Source organism: Triplophysa dalaica, chromosome 3 (assembly GCF_015846415.1).
Source record: "Triplophysa dalaica isolate WHDGS20190420 chromosome 3, ASM1584641v1, whole genome shotgun sequence".
Taxonomy (NCBI): domain Eukaryota; kingdom Metazoa; phylum Chordata; class Actinopteri; order Cypriniformes; family Nemacheilidae; genus Triplophysa; species Triplophysa dalaica.
The window spans coordinates 14,552,312-14,574,035 of NC_079544.1; the positions used below are offsets into that span (position 1 = coordinate 14,552,312).

Here is a 21,724-nt window from a genome sequence, read left to right on the forward strand (position 1 = left end):
AGCTGGTCGTTGTTTTGACCCGCTCAGTAAAGGTTACATTGAATGTTTGGGATTGTTCTGGTTTAAAGAATTGTATACTTCAATTTTTCTTTTTCTTTGCTCTTTATAACATTTCACATATTTTCAGTGCTGTTGAATTGGAGATCTGTGGCTTCTGTTATCTGCACATGAAGAAAGAATGTCAAGAACTCTAAAGAAATGGGCCAAAGAAAGGTGAGATGGGGCCTGTGTTCTTCTCGGGCTTGATAAAAAAAAATCCACTGCTGCCGTGACCAAAATACATTTTCAAATCCTTTCCTTATGTGTTCCATATGTTTTCTGATATGATTTCGCCATTATCGAGGAATATGACAATCACACAGTTTCTTGATATAGTCTCAGTTGATAATCGGTGCAAATTTACTTTAATTAAAAACCATAATTCAAAGCTGAATTTAGGTCATTTTGTTCCACTAATTTCAATGTAAAAAAGGCGTGGCAATTTTTTGGGTGGCGGGCTCTTCGTGGATGTTTTGGTCGGGGTCACTGAGTGTAGCTATGACACATCAGAGGAGATCTGGCCCTCCCGGCTGAGCCTGGTTTCTCCGGAGTTTTTTTTCTCCATTAATCAATCATTGGAGTTTGGGTTCCTCGCCACAGCAGGGCAGTGTTGGCTTGCTCACCGGGAGACTACATTTATTTATTTATTAATTAGATATTATTTATTTGAATGATCTTAAGTGTTCTATAAACACCCTGCACTGTGCTGTGTTTTACCTTTCTGTGTGTTTCTTATTTGCTCCTGTAAAGCTGCTTTGGAACAATGGACATTGTGAAAAGCACTATATACATAAACTTGAATTGAATTAAATAATAAAATATGCCTCTGTCACTTTTGAATTCCATATCTCATTCTCTCATGTGAAATAAAATTATAATGGCTCTGTCGGGAAGCATCCAGGTAACCTCCATATTACATGCACAGCCTCTGTGGGCCGCAGTCCAATGAAGTATTCTATTAAAGTAAAATGAATTAATGGCGTAATATGTAACATTCTTCCAGCCGTAAGGGCCTGGGTAATGTGATAACCGATCCTGTTCTGAAGATGATCAATAATGCAGGTGGCAACCCAGAGGCAGATGAGTCTCTTAAAATAGTGAGCTCCGTATTGAATATCAGGCATAACAGTAACAGTCTTGAGCCGAGAAACTGACTTGCTACCTGTTTTCCAACCTGTTTATTCTTATTTGTTCAAAAGGACTCTTTAAAACTCTCGAAAGAGATTAATATCTACTTTCTTATTTGGTATGGATTACTCACAGATCTTTTAGTACGTCGTTGCTCGGATCCCTTGATAAAAGGAAGTGAGGAGGTTTTGTGAGTGGTAAGGTTGCTACTGTGTGTTTCTTTAAGAGTCTCTTTCTGAACTGTTGAGTCAGCATATTACTTTTCAATTTGATTCTGCTGGAGAGATTAATTTATATTCATTACGTTCATGCTTTGCCAGACGCCTTTATCGAAAGCAGCTTAGAGTGCATTCAAGGTATACTATACGTGTTTATCAGTATGTGTGTTTTCTGGACGTTGAACCCATGACCTTCTAACGCAATGTCATATCAATTAAACTACAGGAAAACTAGTAACTAAGTTGTTTTCCTTAAAATCGTACATTTTCTGACTGTTTTCCATTTTGTGATGTATACAGTCTTTATCGTCTTTTCTCCAGTGAATTTGAAGTGCATGTTGACTTTAGATACGGTAGATCTTAGCAACTTTGAGCAACACGATGAACCGTATAAATGACTTATTGAATAATTTACATTACACTATAATGACTTTGTTAATTTGGTAATTCATTTGTATAACAACATGAGTTGTACTATGTGTACTGTTTAAAAAAGAACATGCAGGTTCTGAGGTTTTGTAATCTATCTCTGGTAATTTCAAAAGAACTGAAAAAACGTTCATGAGTAGGATATTATTTCCCTGCTCGTTCTTTTGCTTTATAGGTTGTGAATCCGTTTTCACAATCATCAAGTCAACTGTTCCACAGATAAGATCTTTTTATGAGGTAGGAGGCTATTATAAGCTAATGTGCTGCAAAGAGCCTCCCATTATTGCTGTCCTTTCATTTTGCTTCTGTATTCACTCCTGCAATCAATGCCTTTTAACAACAACTAAACAGTTCTTGTTACAAAAATTGTGAAGATCTCCGAATTCAATGAGATTTTGGGTGTGTTTGGGTAAATTGAGTGTATGTCTGTATGGCAGAAAGTATTAAATGAAGCAATTAAGATGGATACTACCTGGGCCTATAAATACTTAAGATATAAAGTTCTTCTTTTGTAATCCACTAAACTTCCCACTTGCCGTAAGAAACAAAACCAGAGACATGTTATGCAGTCTGGAGAGGTCACAAAGTTATGGACAGGTGTCAAGTGAATGATCTGAAGTGTAAAGTATAAGTTACCATATGTCAGTAGGTACAGTGTTTTTAAGGCAGGGCTAGGGCTGTACATGCTACAAAAAGCGATTTGTGTGAAGAATAAATTTACTAGTGTAGCAGTTTGACAGGTGGATTAGACAGAGCCGCTTGTTTGTGTAAAGTGTGTTTGTCTTTGTGCTTAATTGTTTGTGTATGAGGTATGATGGTGCAGCACTATTTATTTTATATGTATGTTTTATTTTTGTTTTTGCAATAGAAACTTGTTTTCAAGCTGCATCCATTTATCTAATGTTAGAGCCCTATGCTTCTTGCGATGTGGGAAAACATGAAAGGAATCATGAAAGTGGAATTCTACTGTTTGAATATGTCCTCTGCTTGTTCTCTGTGTCTATGAGTGAATGAGTTGCACAGTTCAACATGTAACAAGTGTGACACTCTTTGATTTGCCTTTATCTTACTATACGAGGACATGAACCCAATTAGCTTTATGCACAGAGTTGTTCTAAGTTTATTTTACGAGTATTTCCCTGTTTTGAGTGAAGCTACTATCAAGCACACTGAAACTCAAGCGTCTTCACGACCACGCGGCAAAATAAAAGTCTGCTTAATATAAACCAGATAATAAAATAATTACTGTGAAGTAAATGTATAAACTGTAGTAAACACTAGGTGAAGTAAACATCAGAGATGCTTTGCCACAAGCTGAACTTGTAGGAACTACCTTAACCCGAACACCTCGCCTGAGTGGGGCAGACTGACTAGCCTTCACCTGCAGAAGGATTCCAACTGTGGGCTCTCTTCACATCCATCTTGAGCTGTACTCGGCTGCTGCAGCTATGTCCCTGGTGGCTTTCTTCAGCTGTTAAGGCTCCAGGCCCAACCTCTGGAGAAAGTAGCACACCGATTTTGCTGGAAACCAGCTGCAGGATACTTCAATAGGGTAGCTGGTTGCATGCATGCCACCCCTTTACAACAGCAGGATGCTATAGTATACTTTAATACTTACTATAGTAAGGTGCAAATAAACTGGATACACAAGAATTTTACTGCAGTTTACTGTACTGTAGTACACTACAGTATTTTTATGGACGGATGTATTTACTACTGTGTAGTAAAGCTTTGAAAATACAGAATTCACAAAAATTAAAAAGGAAGAAATGAAGTTGGGAAAAAAAAATGAATTATTAATTTATACACTTGTATAACGTTAATGTCCTTTTTCAGTTACCTGTGTCTATTTATGTGATGATCAGCACTTGTTTTTTTTTAAAGACGATAACAGACGTATACTTGTGCTACAAAACTTAAAACATCTATAGCACCTGTGCTATGTGCAGAAAAAGAACAGCCCTGTTTTAAGGTTCTGAGGTGAGGAAGTATTACATGACATGACATGTTCAGCTGACGCAGCATTGGGTTAGATGTTAAACGTTAACTTCAGAGTTGTCTCAGTGAAGCCCTCGCCTTTAGTAGACATCATAGAGGCCAAAGGTCTTTAACTTGTCTTGTAATGTCTTTATATGAGCAAATGAGCTCTGCTGCACTCTGAAAGAGGATAGACTACATTGCAGAAGACTCAATTTAAAACACCACTTCTTTTTCTGCTTATACTCCAGCTGAGCCTTGCAGAAGAGTGAAAAGTCAAGAAGAGAGGTACTGTTTTAATGTTGACATCAGTGGGACATTAACGTAGCTTTGATTTGACAGTGATATCATATAGAAATCTATAGAATAATGCTTTGTATGTGCGATATTCTTTCAAGAACTTTTTCAGTTACAGGCTCGAATGTGTATGAAATCATATTTTTCCACTTTTAATGAATATGAAATTATAAATACTGCAAGGAAATCCTGATGGAAAATGCTGATTTAGATAGTATTGCATGTAACAATGTACATTTTCCAAACTAGTCGACTGTTTATTGTGTATTGTCTCTAGCTTTCAAACCCACGTTGTGTAGAACAATTTGCTTATCATTAAAGATATACAGCTGTGCTCAGATAAACAAGGTTTACAATGTCTATGTCTTTTTGCAGGTCTTTTGCTTGCTGAGAACTGCTGTGAGAAGGTCAGGATGGAAAACAATGTCACACAGATCTCCCGAGAGGACCTGGAAGACCTAAGGGGCGCTTTCAATAAAATTGGTCAGTGCTTTTAAAGCTACTTGGTGTGTAAAAAGTGGTTAAATCACATGATTTGGTGGTTGTGAGGTGTCAAATATTACCAAAGTTTACAGTAAGTCAATACATACTGTCAATGTCTGTTTTATGGCTAATTGTCATCCCACGAATGCGCACATATTGTTTTTATGGAATTACAGCTGTAGGAATGGTATCAAAGGTTGTTTGTGATGATGGATTCAACTTTGCTGCTATAAGTTTTTTTTATTCAAATTGTCTTCTGTCCTAGATATTGATAACAGTGGCTACGTAAGCGATTTTGAACTGCAAGAGCTCTTTCGCGAGGCCAGCTTTCATTTACCGGGATACAAGGTTCGGGAGATTGTGGAGAAATTTATTGCTGGTGATACAAACAAGGATGAGAAGATCAGCTTTGAAGAGTTTGTTGCAGTATGTTGGATATTTGTTTGTATATTACGGTTTGTTATCTCATAGTAAGATTTTGATCTTAAAGGGACAGTGCAGCCAAAAATATAAATTCAGACAGCTGAACTCTAAAATTAAGAAAAAATCACAATCCTACTTTATTCCATAACATATGATGTTTTTGCATGAACAGAGCAAAATTTAAAACAACATTTGATGAAAATCTTTCCTCTAGCTATAAAATCGAATTTGCTTTAAATTATGCTGCATTTGCATCAAGTTGTTATTGATCAGAGAATACCGTAATAACCTGAAAGATGTTTGTAGGTCTCTCACAAAGATCACCTTACTTATTTTTTCAGATATTTCAGGAGCTAAGAAGTAAAGAAATAAGAGAGACTTTCCGCAAGTGCATCTCCAGGCGAGATGGGATTCGATCATTCGGTGGAACATCAAAGATCTCAAGTGAAGGAACACAGCACTCATATTCAGGTCAGAAGATACACCTGATCTGGCAGTCATCTTTTAAAGTTAATATAAAGCAAAATGTACATTGTTTAATTTTAATACAATAAACTTACCGTAAATATGATATGTGCACACCATACAGTCACTCTTAATTTAACTTATTATTCAAATTATTATTTTTTTAATCGTATTTTTAGTTCTATTCTAAAAATGTAATTGACACTTTTTGCCACCCAATCTTTCAGGTTAGACCAAATTAAGCATATATGCTTCTATAGAGAATCCTGTAACATTATGGGAGTATTAGTAATTATGTATCTAAAATAAAAATAATAAAACAATTATTTGTTTTATGTAAATATTGTAACAATTATATATTATAATGTTTTATTTATGTTTATCATAAATAATTCCACAACAAGATGCTCCTCAGAATATATGAGCTTGACTCTGAGCAACTCCTGTTTGGATTCATATAATTTCCCACTACGGTAAACAAGGGCAAACCCTATTTTAATAGTTGGAAATTACATTATAAAGGGAATTTATGACCTCTGATATTAGAAGACTGCATGTCTCTAAACGTGCCTTCATCTTGCTAATGTTTTGTCGTTCAAACAATTCTCAGATGAAGAAAAAGTGGCTTTCGTGAACTGGATCAATAAAGCCCTGGCAAAGGATCCAGATTGCGAGCATCTCATCCCGATGAACCCGGAGACCGACAGTCTTTTCAAATCTGTTAAAGATGGAATTTTTCTATGGTACTATAAGAACAGTTGTGTTTCACTTCTCCTCCCTGAAGTGTTTTTTGTTTGTTATGTTGTGAAATACCCTGAGCTATTAATGAATTATTCATGGGAGTTACTTTTGAATGAGAGCTCATGTTTAACAAGCTTTTGGCTCTCTTTCTGCAGCAAAATGATAAACCTCTCCCAGCCTGACACTATAGACGAGCGGGTCATCAACACAAAGAAACGCACGCCATTCACCATGACTGTAAGCGCTCTAAGATTTAATAGTAAAAATTCACCTAATGGTCTTTGCTTCTTTTTTTTACACTGAATCTTTCTAAAATGTAGGGTTTGTCTTTAACAAATAGAATACAAAGACATGCGTATCCTGTCCAGCAATGGGCCTAGATGTTTCTAAATTCATAATCCTAATCAACCTCATACTACATGACTTAAACGTCATCATTCAAATTTTAGAGGAGAAGATTGATTATGACAACAAATATAGACACATTGTTTATATTTCTCTTTTCCATTTCAGGAGAATTTGGTGTTGGCTCTCAACTCAGCTTCAGCTATCGGCTGTACTGTAGTCAACATCGACGCTCAGGACTTAAAGGCAGGAACTCCCCACCTGGTGCTCGGACTCCTCTGGCAAATCATAAAAATTGGCCTGTTCGCTGATATTGAGATCTCTCGTAATGAAGGTCATTTGCCTGCTGTAATATCGTGATACCAGTGATAATCTAATGATTAATAGGGACGATAATTGCCACCATAAATATATAAAATAGGTGTGTACGTGTACGTGAGCGATTTGTTTCGTTTTTCAAACATCTTCGCATTTGGGTGTGTGCAGCTCTCATTGCTTTGCTGGATGAGTCAGAAGACCTGGACCACCTGATGTCAATGTCCCCCGAGGACATTTTGCTGCGGTGGGTCAACTATCATCTCAGAGCGGCTGGCTGGCAACCAATCAGGAACTTCAGTGAAGATATCAAAGTACATTTCCTGTTTGTTTCCAGTTTGAGTCTGTTAGTTTTATTGAACAGTGGTGACCCAAATATGTGACATGATCTTTCATCCATCCTAACTTTCCAAAAAAACTCCTAACTAATTCTATCTTTGATCTGGAAAGCATCTGCTGTGTTAAACTTCTGCCAAACATCTAAAACGTTTTACATACTGTACATTCTTACTTGTACTTGTACATTTTCTTGATGTCTACATGACATTTGACAGGAGAGATCTCAGCCCTGATAGCAGACAAACATCTGGCAGACGTGTATTTGATGTCTGCATTTACATTTGCAAGACATAGTTTGTTCATCTGCAATACGTCTATGAAACGTCTGCTGTCAGACATGATAAAGACATCTAGAAAATGTCTGTAAGATGTTTATGTAAAACTGCCTTTTCTAAGATCATGTTTTGCAGTTGTTTTTACACAGCAGATGTTTACTGTACTGTTTGTGTCAGGGTTAATAAGCGTATAACTTAAAAGCCTATTTAAAAAAAACGAAGCCTTTGATCTGGTTTGACAAATTCCTCAAGTTATGTCCATGCTAGTTCAAATCAGCTTGTGTAACAAAGCCTTTTCTTCTCTTAGGACTCCAGGGCGTATTTCCACTTGCTGGGACAGATCTCACCGAAAGGAGGAGGGTTTGATGAGATGAGGATTGACATTGACATGTCTGGTCTGAATGTAAGTCAGTCTGACTGTTTAGTCAATGGTCCTTCACTGAGCATGCGAACATGCTTCCTGTGTCAGGGTTAGCTCTGCCACTTCATGAGATGCTTCAGTCCAGATAAAAAAGAAGGTGGCGTTGTTTTGGCTAAGATTGATTGCTAAAACAACAAAGTGAATGTGAACATGAGGACAAAAGAAAACAACAGAAGAACAAAAGGGTTCTTGATGTGAAGCTCAGAGGTTTAAACTTTGAAACAAATCTTAAAACAGTAAATAGTTGTAAGTCTTTATAAGAAACTTGGAAGTGCATTCAAAGTAGCCAATACATCAGGTTAACATCATGCAGACACAATCTAATTTTCAGGTCTATAAATGAAATATGGAAGTGACTCAGAACGTGTGTGGGAGCATAAAATGTAACTATTGTGGAGTCTCGCCAATATATCTTTTTTAATTTATCATTATTGTGCGAAGAACGTTCATTCATCAAATGGTGGCAGATGTTGATTTAACACACTGCTGTGTCGACTAGACTACATCTGTTTAAGAGCAACGCTTTAAATCATTTAGCTTTTAGGCAATGTTAGTTTGATTTAATAACTCTATCTTTCAGGAGTGTGATGATGAAAGGAGAGCAGAGCTCATGTTGAAGCAAGCGGATCGTCTGGACTGCAGACAGTTTGTCACTCCCCACGATGTTGTTGCAGGAAACCATAAGCTCAACATGGCCTTTGTGGCCAATCTTTTCAACATGTACCCGGCCTTGAACAGACCCGCCAGCAATGGCATTGATTATGCTATTGAGGGTGAGCTGTTTTATTTCATCTGATACACATGTGGGACTGTTTGTGGTGTAATAGGGTTTGCTGACTGCCTGTGATGAATGATGCTGGATTATCTTTGGTACACATCTGAATTCACATCCTGGATGAAATATGAACCAGACTTAGTTGCGATTTTCCCTCTATTATAGGAAACTAAGTCTGTTATGTTTATAATACATTGTTAATGACTCACTGGACCGTTTTTATGAAGACCAAATTTGCATTATGTGCTTTCAGTACCTGTAGTGTTTACAGTGGCCAGCAGGCGGCGCTCTGTGGCTGCACAGAATAATGTGTGCCATGCGCCAAATGTCACATCAGTAATTGGGGGTGATTGGGTTCATCTCAGTGCCTTTTATCTCTTCCATTTAATCTGGTTATTTCATGTTCTTCTCCACTCCGACTCCCTCATGGCTTTAAAAATAAGTAGATTAAGAACTTTAAAAAGGTTTTAAAATATGATATTATATAGACAGCGTTTTCTTTGTTGTCTGTACTGATTTAGAAAAAAATAAGAAATAAAAATAATTGTTTTGCTCCATTCATGAGAATATTAATTAATTCCAACTGATTTCATATTGTATATGAATAAAAATGATGTCTGTCTTTTTGCAGGGGAAACAAGAGAAGACAAAACTTTCAGAAATTGGATGAATTCACTAGGTGTGACTCCATTTGTCAATCACTTGTACAGGTAATGTTGTCATTTATGTAGCTTTGCATCTGTGGAAGGGTTTTCTACTATAGTTGAAGCAGGAATGCAAATGTTGGCCCTGGAATCAGCAACTAAAACAATAAAGGCTTACAAATAATAAAACACAAAAGAGCTTTGTTTGATTTGATTGTATTATTTATTGTAATATACACAGAGAGTTGTAGTTACTGACCAGAAACTAAAATGTATTATATAAAAAGCATTATAATTGAAATTATAAATGTATACTATTTATAAAAATAAACAATTTTATTTGTCTTTTATAAATGAAATCTCAAATCCCATGCCTTAATGAGGAATAATGCTATTATTATGTTCCCTTTTCAATTATAAAATGCCCAAAAATGCAATAGATTTACATTAAAGGAGGGACCAGACTCTAAATAACCTCCTTAGAAATGGAACACCTTACAAAATCAATCACATAGAATTCCTTTCACTCGATTTTCTTCAGAAAAAAAGTAAATATGTAAAATCACACTTGACAAAACGTTTGGGGAAGTCAGGCTTAACCGAAAGGTCAGATGATTGCAGTTTGTAATTTTTTGTGGAATACTTGTCTGTTTCTCTACAGTGATCTGCACGATGCTCTGATCATTCTTCAGTTATATGAGAGGATCCAGGTACCTGTTAACTGGGCTAGAGTCAACAAACAGCCCTATCCAATTCTGGGCTCCAACATGAAGAAGGTTCGTACAAGCTCAGCTTTGGGTTTACATATTAAAATACAGTAAATAAGAATTTAAATGTCCGCTTGAACACGCAGTTTCTGCAAATTTCATATAAATCTTGAGAACCTATAGAGTAGCATTGCATATTTCGTATCTTCTAAGAGTATTTTGTTTGATCACATTTATAAAAGATAGATACAGCTGTACGATTATTTCCGAAAACAGACGACATCCTGGGGGTGTGCAGGAAGAGGAAATAAATCATGAGCACACAATATATCATCGCATTATCCCTGCATAACAGTTTGATTTACTCTTAGTTTGTGTTGTTTATATAATGCATGTACACGACGATTGCCAACAAAACTCAGACATCTGGCACAAACCACGTGCTGTTTATGTCCGGCATTTTTTAGAGCTGGGACCGCTCCATCTATCAGTTTCAAACGATCTGCAAATTCAGCGTTATATCCACGGTTTATATAACATCCATCCCTGAAATGATGTGAACAAACAAACACACCTCAACTTCTCTCACTATCGCAAGAGTAACGAGCTGAAGCTGCAGGCCAACAGCACAGCCAATCTTGACGTAGCGCAGCCAATCTTGATGGTGAGCGTGTCTTCCTATCGCTCGTCGGTTGACTCGTGGGCGGGATATTTCTTTCGCCTTGCCGTGGGCATGCTTTTCCAGAAGAATTGCTCAATAAGGGACTATAAGAAGTTGTTACGTTACATTTTTTCATGTTTGAAAAAGACTTTCCGAAACCTATACAAGCCTTGGGGGAGTGTATCAAGCACAGAAATACTACGTGATACGTCGTCCAACTCGATTTTTGATAAGTTGACCATGATTAGCATGAGAAGCCAGCATGTTTAACATTGTAAAGAAGTCAGTATGCCTGCAGCGTTATATCCCCTTTTTAATAAGTGAGATGAGAGATTTAACTCCCATTTTCACCGCTTTACTTCACAACAGCAGTCAGTCAAAACTTTAATAATAATAACTTGTTTCTGACGGCAAATGAAATGTCTCCGCACTTAAACAAGTTAAATTTCTGAAGTGATTTACACTGAGCTGCCTCAGGGCACCACATAGCTCCGTTCAGAATTTAGAATGCACACAGTATTTGTCAAAATAAAATCATATTTATGCATGATGTGCTGCTGTTGTCGGGGTTGAATTATACATTTAATGTTAATTTGGCTGACATATGTTTGTTTTGTAGCTTGAGAATTGTAATTATGCAGTGCAGCTGGGGAAAAAGGAAGCAAAGTTTTCCTTAGTAGGAATTGGAGGAGAAAATATCAATGAGGGAAGTCCCATGCACACGCTTGCATTAGTCTGGCAACTGATGAGAAGGTATTTCATTTTCACCGAATAAAGAATCACTGCTCGATACTAGACATCATACGCCTGTGTGTTGTGATGAATACTGTAATTATACTTTCGAATATTATCTGTTGCAGATACACACTGAAGGTTCTGTCTGACATTGGTGAAGGAGAAATAGTCAGTGATCAAATCATTATTAACTGGGTGAACAACACATTGCAACAGGGACAGAAAGATTCAAGCATTAACAGCTTCAAGGTAAGTGAACACTGAAAGGGCTGTATTTATAAAATAATGTCTGTGTTAACACATTTCTTGTATAAGTTGTCATATTTGGTTTACAGTTTACAGGTAAGAATAAAAGAACAATTCATGAAAAACTGAAATTCATGAATAACACCCCTTCTTACTGATATACATTTTTAATAGCTTACAGTACAAATAAATTGCATTACTTGACTCTACACAATATGACTTCATAGTGATTCATATGTAATATGCAAAGTGTTTATGAAACCATCGTACAATTCATCATTTCAGGACAAATCAATCAGCACCAGCTTGCCAGTGATCGATCTGATCGACACCATCATGCCCAAAGCCATCAAATACGAGATGGTGAAAAGTGGTGACATGACCACAGAGGACAAGCTAAACAATGCAAAGTACGTTCTTTCACGGTTCCTCATAAATTACCCTGATACACATCTGACACCAAATTGCCTTTTGTCTCGCCACCGGCAACCTTCTCTGTATCTGTGTCTTCCACTTGCAGATACGCAATCTCTGTGGCGCGAAAAATCGGAGCCAAGGTGTATGCCCTGCCCGACGACCTTGTGGAGGTCAACCCTAAGATGGTGATGACAGTGTTTGCATGCCTTATGGGAAGAAGCTTGAAAAAAGTGGACCGCTGACCTTTCTTGAAGGACGTTGCACAATGCGTGTTATTGCACTTTTTCTTCTCTGCACTTTCCGTCTCCATCACACCCATTTTGCGTCTCCTAAACTCATTTTCTTTTCTTTCAATGTTTCTTTAGGCCTTCGATGAATTTACAATGCGTTCATTTGAGCATTTTCTTAATGGCACAATGAATATGTTAATCATTTCATTTCTGCTGACTGAGATAGCTACTGCATGGAGACGTCCCGTACGATTATTTAAAAACATTCTTCATTGCTTTAATAACTGTGAATCCTTGTAAATGGTTTTAATTTCCATCGACTCATTAAAGTGATTATATAAATCGGAGCCAGATTGTAAATAGTTGTATATTTTTACATTACATAAATAAAGGTGCCCAGAAGAAATATTTAAGCCAATTAAATCTTGTTATTTAATCAGGTTTTGATGCCGCTGGCGACCTGCTTTGGCAAGCGGTCAAACTCATGATGGGTTCGTTTAGTTTTGGATCTCAGTCTAGACAATATTTGTTCATCCAGTGAGCGTGTGATACTGCAGAGAATAATATACTCTGTGAATGCTATGTTAATGCCAGAATGTTAATCTTTCCAAGCCATTTCAGCTTTCCAAATAGACATGAATAATAATTTTATCAGCACCCACATCATTTAACAGTGGCTAGAAATGCATTTATGAAAAACTAAAATTTTCTAAGCTTGGCCTCCTGTTTACATTTCTCTTTACCATGACCAGCTCTTTTGATGTAATTGTGAGCATCACTCTATGATGACCAAGTCATCACATACAGCTGCACTCAGATTTATCCAAGAGAACATGCAGTGCCCAGGATCTGTCACTCTGGACACAGTGGATCTTGGTGCATAGTATCCACTTAACAATCTGTCTCATTTAAAGTACAGCATCGCATTATTGTTGGTATTGTAATATTATGTTTAATGTGTCCACTCTTGGCATAACAGTTTTAATGTTAAAACTTGCAGCCTTGCAGAGCATTACATTTTAATCTCCCTGCCTCAAATGTGTTATTGTATTGAACTCACATTTATTAAAGAAAGAAAATCATAGAAGTTTGTTTTCTTTTATCAAAAAAGTTGCAAATTCGAAATCTCATTTTTTTCTCAGAATTTGATTAAAATAACAGTGTTTCCAGTGTTTTAATTCACATTAAAAGTTTGACATGTTTGAGATGACACTTTGATGTAACATAACTTTAAAGGTCCAATGTGTAATTTATTTGAGAACAGCAATATAATATACAGAACATAACCATGTCTTCAGAGTTGTCTTAAGACCTTACATAATGAAGCGTTATGTTTTTATTTCTTTGAATGAGCTATTTCTATCCTCACATACCGCGGGTCCCCATACATGGAATTCGCCATGTTTCTACGGTATCCCTAAACAGACAAACTGCTCTACAGAGCGTGTTTCGTAAATATGTTATCCCTTCTGCAAAGTAGCGAAAACATGACAACATATTTGATCTTTAATTCTTTCCGTATATCCTGTTATATTCTCACAATCGTATGAATATTGTACATATTTGGCTGAAGCTTTAATCAAAAGCAATTGTGTTTCAGGTATGCATATTTATGCAAACCCATGTCCTTGTCAAGTTGGCACACTGCAACCCTCGGTGGTGTTCACTTAGACTACAATACTGAGATTTTTTAATTGCTCTCATTGAGGACTTTAATTAATTTAAATGTGGATACTGTTGTTTACTTGCTGCTGTGAGTGTCAGGACCTCTGCGGCAGCTATGATTTATTAACTCAATATAATTAATAAAGTGCATGAGCTGAATAACGCCTATTTCTGATAGCCTGGTATTCTGTTCCCTATTACAATATTTCCCTAAATGACATTATGGAAATTCAATTATTGTAATTTTTATTCTGCATATGGTGACAGAAATAAACCATAGACTTTCTGTAGTAACCTCAGCAAACATATTACAAATATTACTATGCAATTCATTTTGACAGCATTTCATTGTGTCATCTTCAATCTCAGCTCATTCCTCATAGATATATAAGATAAATGTCAGATTCAAAGGCCAACATGTCCACATCTCTTGCAACGTAAATGTCACCACCCCCCAGCTACTGCAAATGACAGAGTAAATGCCTGCATTTTTAAACACTGTTTCTTTAATTCTCTTTAATTCTCTGCAACAGCAGAAAAAACTTCATGTTCAATGTCCATCAGTGTCAATGAGTACATTAGTACACCTACATTTGAAAGTCTTCCTCTAACTTCCTAAAACTCTTAAAATACTTTTAAGACAGCAGATTATTATTAAACCCATGTGGTGCAATGAGCCAATTTTGCATTTGAAATATTAAAACAATGAATGTTGCAGTTGTGAATGAATGTTGCAATATGCAGTAACAATGCAATGGTTGGGAATTTCAATTCAAACAGGATCAAATCAATTATTAAATGACCCTTAAACTGTCCATTAAGACTTAGTCCTCATAAACAGTTGATCTCATCTGAGGGTCATTGTCCAAAGATTTCAAAAACACATTTCTTACTCTTTAAAATATAAATAAGCCCCTAGTAAAACATAGTTTCTTAAATCATTGCACCATGTAAAAGTGCTAAATGAAATATAGAGTCTTTAGTGTATCCATTCCACACACATGAAACGTTCCGGACGGTGGGTGCTCTGCACATCAGCAGTGTATGTTCTTCAACACTCCAAGATCTCTCTGCTTCTTGGTTTTAAAAGCCATGACAAAGTTAAGGGGCGATATGACACCGTGTCCCTGATCATTGGTCTGTCCCATGACAATGTAGTTCAGCCCTGAAGAATCAAAGTAAACAGGAAAGTGTAAAAGTGTTACATATTTTAGGATTTAAAGAAGTCCTTTTTACTTATTCTAACAATAAAAAAGTCCAAAGCAAATCGCTGTTGCCTTGTACTGCCAAATTATTCTTCCTGCACACTTTAAACAAATTCTTCTATGGCACATTTCTAAGACTTTTTCCTCCAAATAAAGTCACTTTCAGAGTTTCCACGCTGTGGCTAAATATTTCTACATTCAGAGATCACATACCATGCATGCGGTTGAAGAAAATTATTATTCTAGCTGTCCATGACTGGAGGAAATCATCAGAGACCCTCTCCTGAGCGGGCGTTAAGTTACACACCGTAACGCTGAGAATGCCATATATCCTTTTTTACATTTCCCAAATGGAGCCAGACTTGGCTGAGGTTTTAAATTTAAAAAAGTTGTCTACCGAAGTCTACCTAAACTAAGCGTGAAAATCTGGTATAATTCACACAAAAATAGAAATTCTGTCATAATTTACTCCCAATAGAATACAATAGAAGTGAATGTTAACCACTGTTGTTTGGTTAACATTCGTCAAAATATATTCTGCTGTGTTCTGCAGAAGAAATAAAGTCAAACGGGTTTGTGACGATAAGAGGGGTGATTAAATGTTGAAATCATTTTCATTTTGGGGTGACTTTTCTTCCGCTTGACTTACCGGGTGCTGTAGTGAGTTCTATCAAAATAATCAGGGTTTTTGTTGAAGAATCTAGATTAAGGTTAGTATAAAGATACTTGCCTCTTCTGACCAGAGGACAGTTTTTACAGAGGACCGTGACTTTGGTGCTCATGGTTTTTCCAGCCTGCTGGATGGCTAAACTTCCTTCCTTATAAAGGTGCATAATGGAGAAAGTGGCGAGGATGCTCTGGTCCCTCATGGCGGCTGAGATAAGGGTGGCGGTAATCACTGTGAAAAAACAAATGTATTCACTGAATAACGGTTTCTGGTTTAAACAAATGAATCGAATATGTGTGCATGGTAATGTATAAGGCATGTATAGTTTTTTTTCTTTGTGCGCTGCTGTTTCTCCTGCGCTCAGCAGTTTTACGGCCGCCTCAATTAAAAAAAGAGCTGAGTCTCGGTATCAGCCCAAACACATTTTCTATCCACACGCATTATTATTAAGACAGAGACTGTGGCTGAGAGGCTTATTTAACTTTAAAAAGTTAAAACCAGCGATGTGCATTATTACTGTTGGTTTATTCTAGTTTAAGCTTTGTTGTTGGTTAAACTTCTACATCACATCATTTTGATGCTTTCATATGAATAATTGAAGTCCAGGAATGATAGTTTTAAAAGTTGTTAAAATAGTTTTAAAAGTGGTCCCAAAGCTTTTTCATTCATTACATTTATGTTTACCACTGGGCTGTTGAATGCTACAATCTGAATGAAGGTGTTCCAGGTCTGCTGACCGCATTACAGTCCCATATCACTTTGTCAAGTTTAAACAACAGAAAGGTTATAGTGTAGCCTACGGGACATCACCGCACACAGCACTCTGCCATTGATCTGACGTTTATAATGTCATACTTTACTGTTATTGGAAACGTGTGCAATTTCGTTTCAATAAACAAAGCATTTTAAAAACAAGAAATACATATACTGAAATCTAATAAATCTAATAAATCAAACAACTAAATAGAAAAACTAAATGCATTAATAAACACTGATAGTCTACTGGTTCGTTTTTCTCTGCAAGCTGCTTATATCTGATGACAAATATTTTTTGATAGACCAACTCTTTAAAAAGTTTGCGTGATTTTTTTCTGCTGAAGATAGAAACAATAGGAGGAAAAAATAATTTACTATCACTAGCTTTTCAATCATATTACCACAAACACGCAAGTGTGCGCGCTATCTCTAGCTCTCTCACTCACAAACACACAGCACCTGGCTCAAGCTTCCAGGTCCGTTTGCTCTAACAGAAATGAGATGCTAAAGAAAGTAGTCCTACCATCAACAGCATTTTAAAGATGATGACATGACAAACATTGAAATTAAATTAAATTAAATATCCTGTGGTATGGTAACTGTGAGAGGAATAATTGACTCCGGTCCATTCAATTATTCTAAAGTTAATGCACACCGGAGGTGACAAAGTTAACCTCCACTTTGCGTCTTGGCCGCATTACCACCTCTGGGTGTGCATTAACTTTCGAATAATTGAACGGCCCGTCGTCGATTATTCCCTACTTGATTTTTATTGTAAACAGTAAAGATTCAAAAACAGATTTTATTTACTAACCTAAGACTTCACTGTTAGACTAAACAAGTCATTAATATCAGTGCTGTGGTTAACTAGCCTAAATGTGCCGGTGATTCCCAGAAGATAATATCAAAGATGTGGAAATTCTTAGAATTCTTGCTATTATTTGGCGTTAAAATAAGCATTAAAATAAAAAAAACGTCTACTTACCGAAGTTACTCAAACAGTAATGACTTTCAATTGTTCCAGTCCTTTTGCATTTCTGCTTGCAAAGATCTTCAGAATAAGTAAGAGCTTTCAGGAAACAAGAGCACAAAGATTGGTTTTATTGCTTTGGATAAGGTGATGACCGATTCAAGAACATTCTAACAGTAATGCACTAAAATACAGCATAAAACCAACCACAAGTCACATACATTTATTTCTGTTAAAACACTTTAGTTATAGAACGGGACCGCATTAGTCATCCCATGTGACCAGCCTAATGCATTCCATATGATCCAAACATAATAAATCTGCACTACATTCCAATGTCATTACCTACATAAGGTCATTCCCATAATATACAGCAGTTTAACACCAAGCTGCTACTTGCATTCTTCTTCTGAAATGATGCCTTCTAGGTTTCTTTTGGACTCACCCATGGGTCGTGTGGTGGATGGGGAGGTGCTGGCAGGAGTGAGGGGAGCGCTGACTGTGCTAAGGCTCCTCTGTTTAAACTGGTAATGACCAATAAATCCATCTGCAGTCAGACTCAGATCGGAAATAAACATGACAAGGAGATGATTGTCAGCAGAATAAACAGGGCTAAAGGGGAAACGAGGAGTAAAAAATAATAAATAAATATACAAGAAACAAACAATAAATTAATAAAATCTTAATGGCCTTAAGTAAAGTAGGTGTGCAGTACATTTGGAAGAAACTGCCTTGACATTCACATCACACACTTGAGCTTCTGTGTTCACATTTATGCGCAACAAGCACTGGAAGCAGGTGGTTAATGGTGTATTGGAGCACGATGATGAAATGAGGTTCTTACACGGGTGGGCTGTCTCCACAGAATTTGCCGATCTTCTGTGACTCATTAATTTCTCCCCCATTAAACACAGCCAAATGGTCATAACGGCAGTAGCTGTCTCTCTCCACATCAAACTTCTCAAACTTTAGCTCAATGATCTGTGAGATTTAGTAATCATGTTAGTTGTGTCATTGAGTGTTGTTTGAAGTTAAATGCTACAGATGATACATAAACCATCTTACTGTAAAATGAAAACAAATATAAAATTGACTTTTGAGTAGAGTCACCTGGTCTTGAGGGGCAACAATATGCCAGAGACACGTTACTCCTGGAGGGTAGTCCCTATCCGGCCAGTTAGGGGTCTTTATCGTCCCAACAGGTTTGTCCAAATGACCCCCACAATACCGATCACCTTTCATGGACAAGCATATGATTATAATACATTACTCTGATGTTATGTAAGCAATACACTTTAAACTGAAATACTGGTTCACTGATTCACTATATCATCACGTTCAAAAAGCTTCATGTTTTTAACTTTTCTATGGAGGTTTATAAAATTCAAATAAGAAGAAAGGAATCATGTGCCCTTATGAGCAAAGCAGATCACTGGAGAACTGAGCTTACTTTAAATAACACAGGGAAGGGCCACTTTCTATATTGGGACAGTAATGAATTGGTAGAGTCTTGTTACCTCTTTCATTTGGGTCAATCGCTGAGTATGCAGCTAGGAAACCACTCCCAGCCGTGTTGGCATCCGACACCATGACCACTTGCATCTTGTTTCCATTGGTGACCAATCTGCCAGGTCTTGCAGTCCCACAGAAGCGGCCGAGACGCTGACCATTGATGTGGCCATCGTATATGTCAACATAATCATATCTGCAAAGATGATCACTCTCAAGGTCCAGAACTCGAAACAAGAGGGAGACCACCCTCCCCTGAGGGACCTAAAGAGATGATTCAGAGAAGTAGAGAATACTAATTAGTGTGAAATGAAGCATGATTTGAATTATTAAAGAGATTGGAATTATAATGGTCTCACAGCATGTTAGAGGTCACAACTGGATGTTACAGACTTTTTTAATACATTGGTCGCGCTTTCTAAGGTGCTAACTCATTTTTCATTTGAACTTCGGAAATAAATGATTATTTGGCTTGTTGATGAGAGATGTGCCATTACTTTTCCAAATTAACAAATTAGGATTTTTGGCACGACTTTCAAAGCAACCACCCAGCCTATGTTATTGTCTTCCCTGACATATGAAAGTTCTTCATTTCTATTTTATACATTTCAATAACTCTATTTTGGACTGACATGATGGGAAATATTGTTTATCGAAAAATCACATGAAACATTCACAGAAAGAATATGCATTGACATCTGTGCCTTACTGTAATTCTCCACAAACATTTGATGTTGGGTGGGTATACGCCGGGATACCCCTGACTCCCGATCAGTCCCGTGTCTCCAGTAAAGTTCCCACCGCACGTAAACACTGGTCTACAGCACGGGAAATTCACATGAACAGCAAAAAGACTTACATTAACGCTATTTTACGTGCCTATATGTTATCATTACACTAACGTACAATTGGTGTGAAATGGGCATTGTTACGATGTAAAATAGTAGATGTTACATTATATGCAAAAAAGCAAGCATCTATTGAACTACTTATTGAAAACACTCTATGGTTTTATCTTTTCTTGCCTTATTCCCCTCATACTAATATAGCGATCTATTCTGGTTCTAGATATTTGTTTTGTCATTTAGTAAGGTCAGTTGAAGTTTCACATACCTTCGTCTTTGTGCAAAAATGCTAGTGAACAGGAAAACGGGCGCAAAAATCCAGATTATAATCCTCATTGTATGAGGCGCTTTTGCACAAATGACACATTCAGAGAAAAGAGAAGTGAAATCTCCAGAGATATTGTACTGCTGACTGACTCCTGCTCATGAATGTGCTGTTTGTTCTGCTCGAGCGGGAGGGAAGAACTTTGCTCTGGACTACAGTTTTAAAACGGGTGTTGTTTTCTTTTATTATGCTATCAAATGCCTTCAAATCTTAATTTTAATTTTCGATGCGCAGTTTTAGATCTTTACTGAAATTAATGTTTTAATTTATTTGCCTTTATTTTTGTCACTCAACCTGTTATAAGGTTATTAAACCTGAACATTTTTTGGTATGCATTATATTTTAACGAATAAATAATTTATCAGTGAATTTTATTAATACCCTCATTTACCACATTTTACTCTTAACCGAGACGATCGAGTCCACCTGGTTAAAGCTTGATGGAAGACCACTAGATGTCTACCTTGCACAAGATTTTATCAACATTTCTGTGCCTGATTTTCTATTATTTCAAAACAGTCGTGTTAATCCGTTATAACTTTAATACTGTAAACATTTTTTTATTTTGTCATTTAGATTGTAGAATTGGAATTACAAATATAATCCCAATTTTCAACCGTTTATCATTGTCATATGCTGTCATAACATATTGACATCTGTTTGATTTGTTGAGACCATTGATCCTCGTTTTATGAAATGTACTGATTGTTGACATTTCTGCAACATGTTGTCATTCTCACATATGAAGTTACAATGATAGACAATTTGATTACAACTAAAATTCCCAAAGCAGTCACTGGGTTTGTTTCTGTATTTAAAAAAACAGACAATTTTTTACATACAATGAGAATAAGGAATGGATAGATAATTCAGTTTTAAAGGAATGCAAACTGTGAGACATTCTATGACAACTGTGTGAGTTCACATTGACTCTTTGAATGTAGACTTTCAAATCCGAGACAGACATACACATTTTGAAACACTGGGATACATAATTTTCACATTCTTTGAATCAAAGCATTTTGTTCATATAAACCATTCATTTGTCAACATGATTTTACCATTCATCAATATTTTAAATAAAGTTATCGTCAAAATATGGATACATTTGACATTTTTATTCCAATAGGTCGTCCAGACGTAGGCAGCAGCATGAATCCCGGTCCAATGTACAGCAACACAAGCAATGTGCAACATGTGGGTGAAATTCTTCCAATACTCTCTAGATTGACCATTGATTGATCGTTTTGAATTAGGTATTACATTCAGATTTGAGCAATTTCCTACTGACCAAATGTTTGCATATTGCCCTCTAGCATACCTTGGCCCACCCCGAAATGAGGATAAGTGATTTTTACGATGCACTTACAAAGCCTTATTTATTATGCTTGTCCCGGAGCCCTGGCACTGCCTTTGAATCGGCCTCTGGCACTAAAAACAAGGGCTTCCATTTGGGCTGTAGCCATTTGGTG

The 21,724-nt window shown here is 36.7% G+C and overlaps 2 protein-coding genes across 3 annotated transcripts; one reads left to right on the forward strand and one right to left on the reverse strand.

Moving 5' to 3' along the window:
* Positions 1 to 126: 126 nt before the first annotated feature.
* pls1 (plastin 1 (I isoform)) lies at positions 127 to 12,718 on the forward strand. 2 transcript variants are annotated; one of them, XM_056743667.1, is made up of 16 exons: positions 127 to 213; positions 4,464 to 4,571; positions 4,837 to 4,997; positions 5,336 to 5,465; positions 6,070 to 6,202; positions 6,356 to 6,437; positions 6,714 to 6,879; positions 7,032 to 7,174; positions 7,782 to 7,877; positions 8,476 to 8,668; positions 9,302 to 9,380; positions 9,976 to 10,090; positions 11,302 to 11,435; positions 11,543 to 11,666; positions 11,949 to 12,073; positions 12,184 to 12,718. In XM_056743667.1, exons 2-16 carry the CDS (start codon positions 4,502 to 4,504, stop codon positions 12,320 to 12,322), a joined length of 1,890 nt encoding a protein of 629 aa, XP_056599645.1. In that variant the 5' UTR covers positions 127 to 213; positions 4,464 to 4,501; the 3' UTR covers positions 12,323 to 12,718. The 2 variants fall into 2 exon arrangements, with proteins under 2 accessions (XP_056599645.1, XP_056599644.1); XM_056743666.1 differs by lacking the exon at positions 127 to 213 and adding an exon at positions 3,962 to 4,079.
* A 1,905-nt stretch (positions 12,719 to 14,623) lies between these two features.
* On the reverse strand, positions 14,624 to 20,314 carry pcolce2a (procollagen C-endopeptidase enhancer 2a). Its single transcript, XM_056744112.1, has 9 exons — positions 20,196 to 20,314; positions 19,792 to 19,900; positions 19,091 to 19,346; positions 18,684 to 18,808; positions 18,418 to 18,554; positions 18,019 to 18,185; positions 17,589 to 17,672; positions 15,911 to 16,078; positions 14,624 to 15,140 (listed from the first exon to the last, which is right to left on the reverse strand). Exons 1-9 carry the CDS (start codon positions 20,261 to 20,263, stop codon positions 15,010 to 15,012), a joined length of 1,245 nt encoding a protein of 414 aa, XP_056600090.1. The 5' UTR covers positions 20,264 to 20,314; the 3' UTR covers positions 14,624 to 15,009.
* Between the last annotated feature and the right edge of the window lie 1,410 nt (positions 20,315 to 21,724).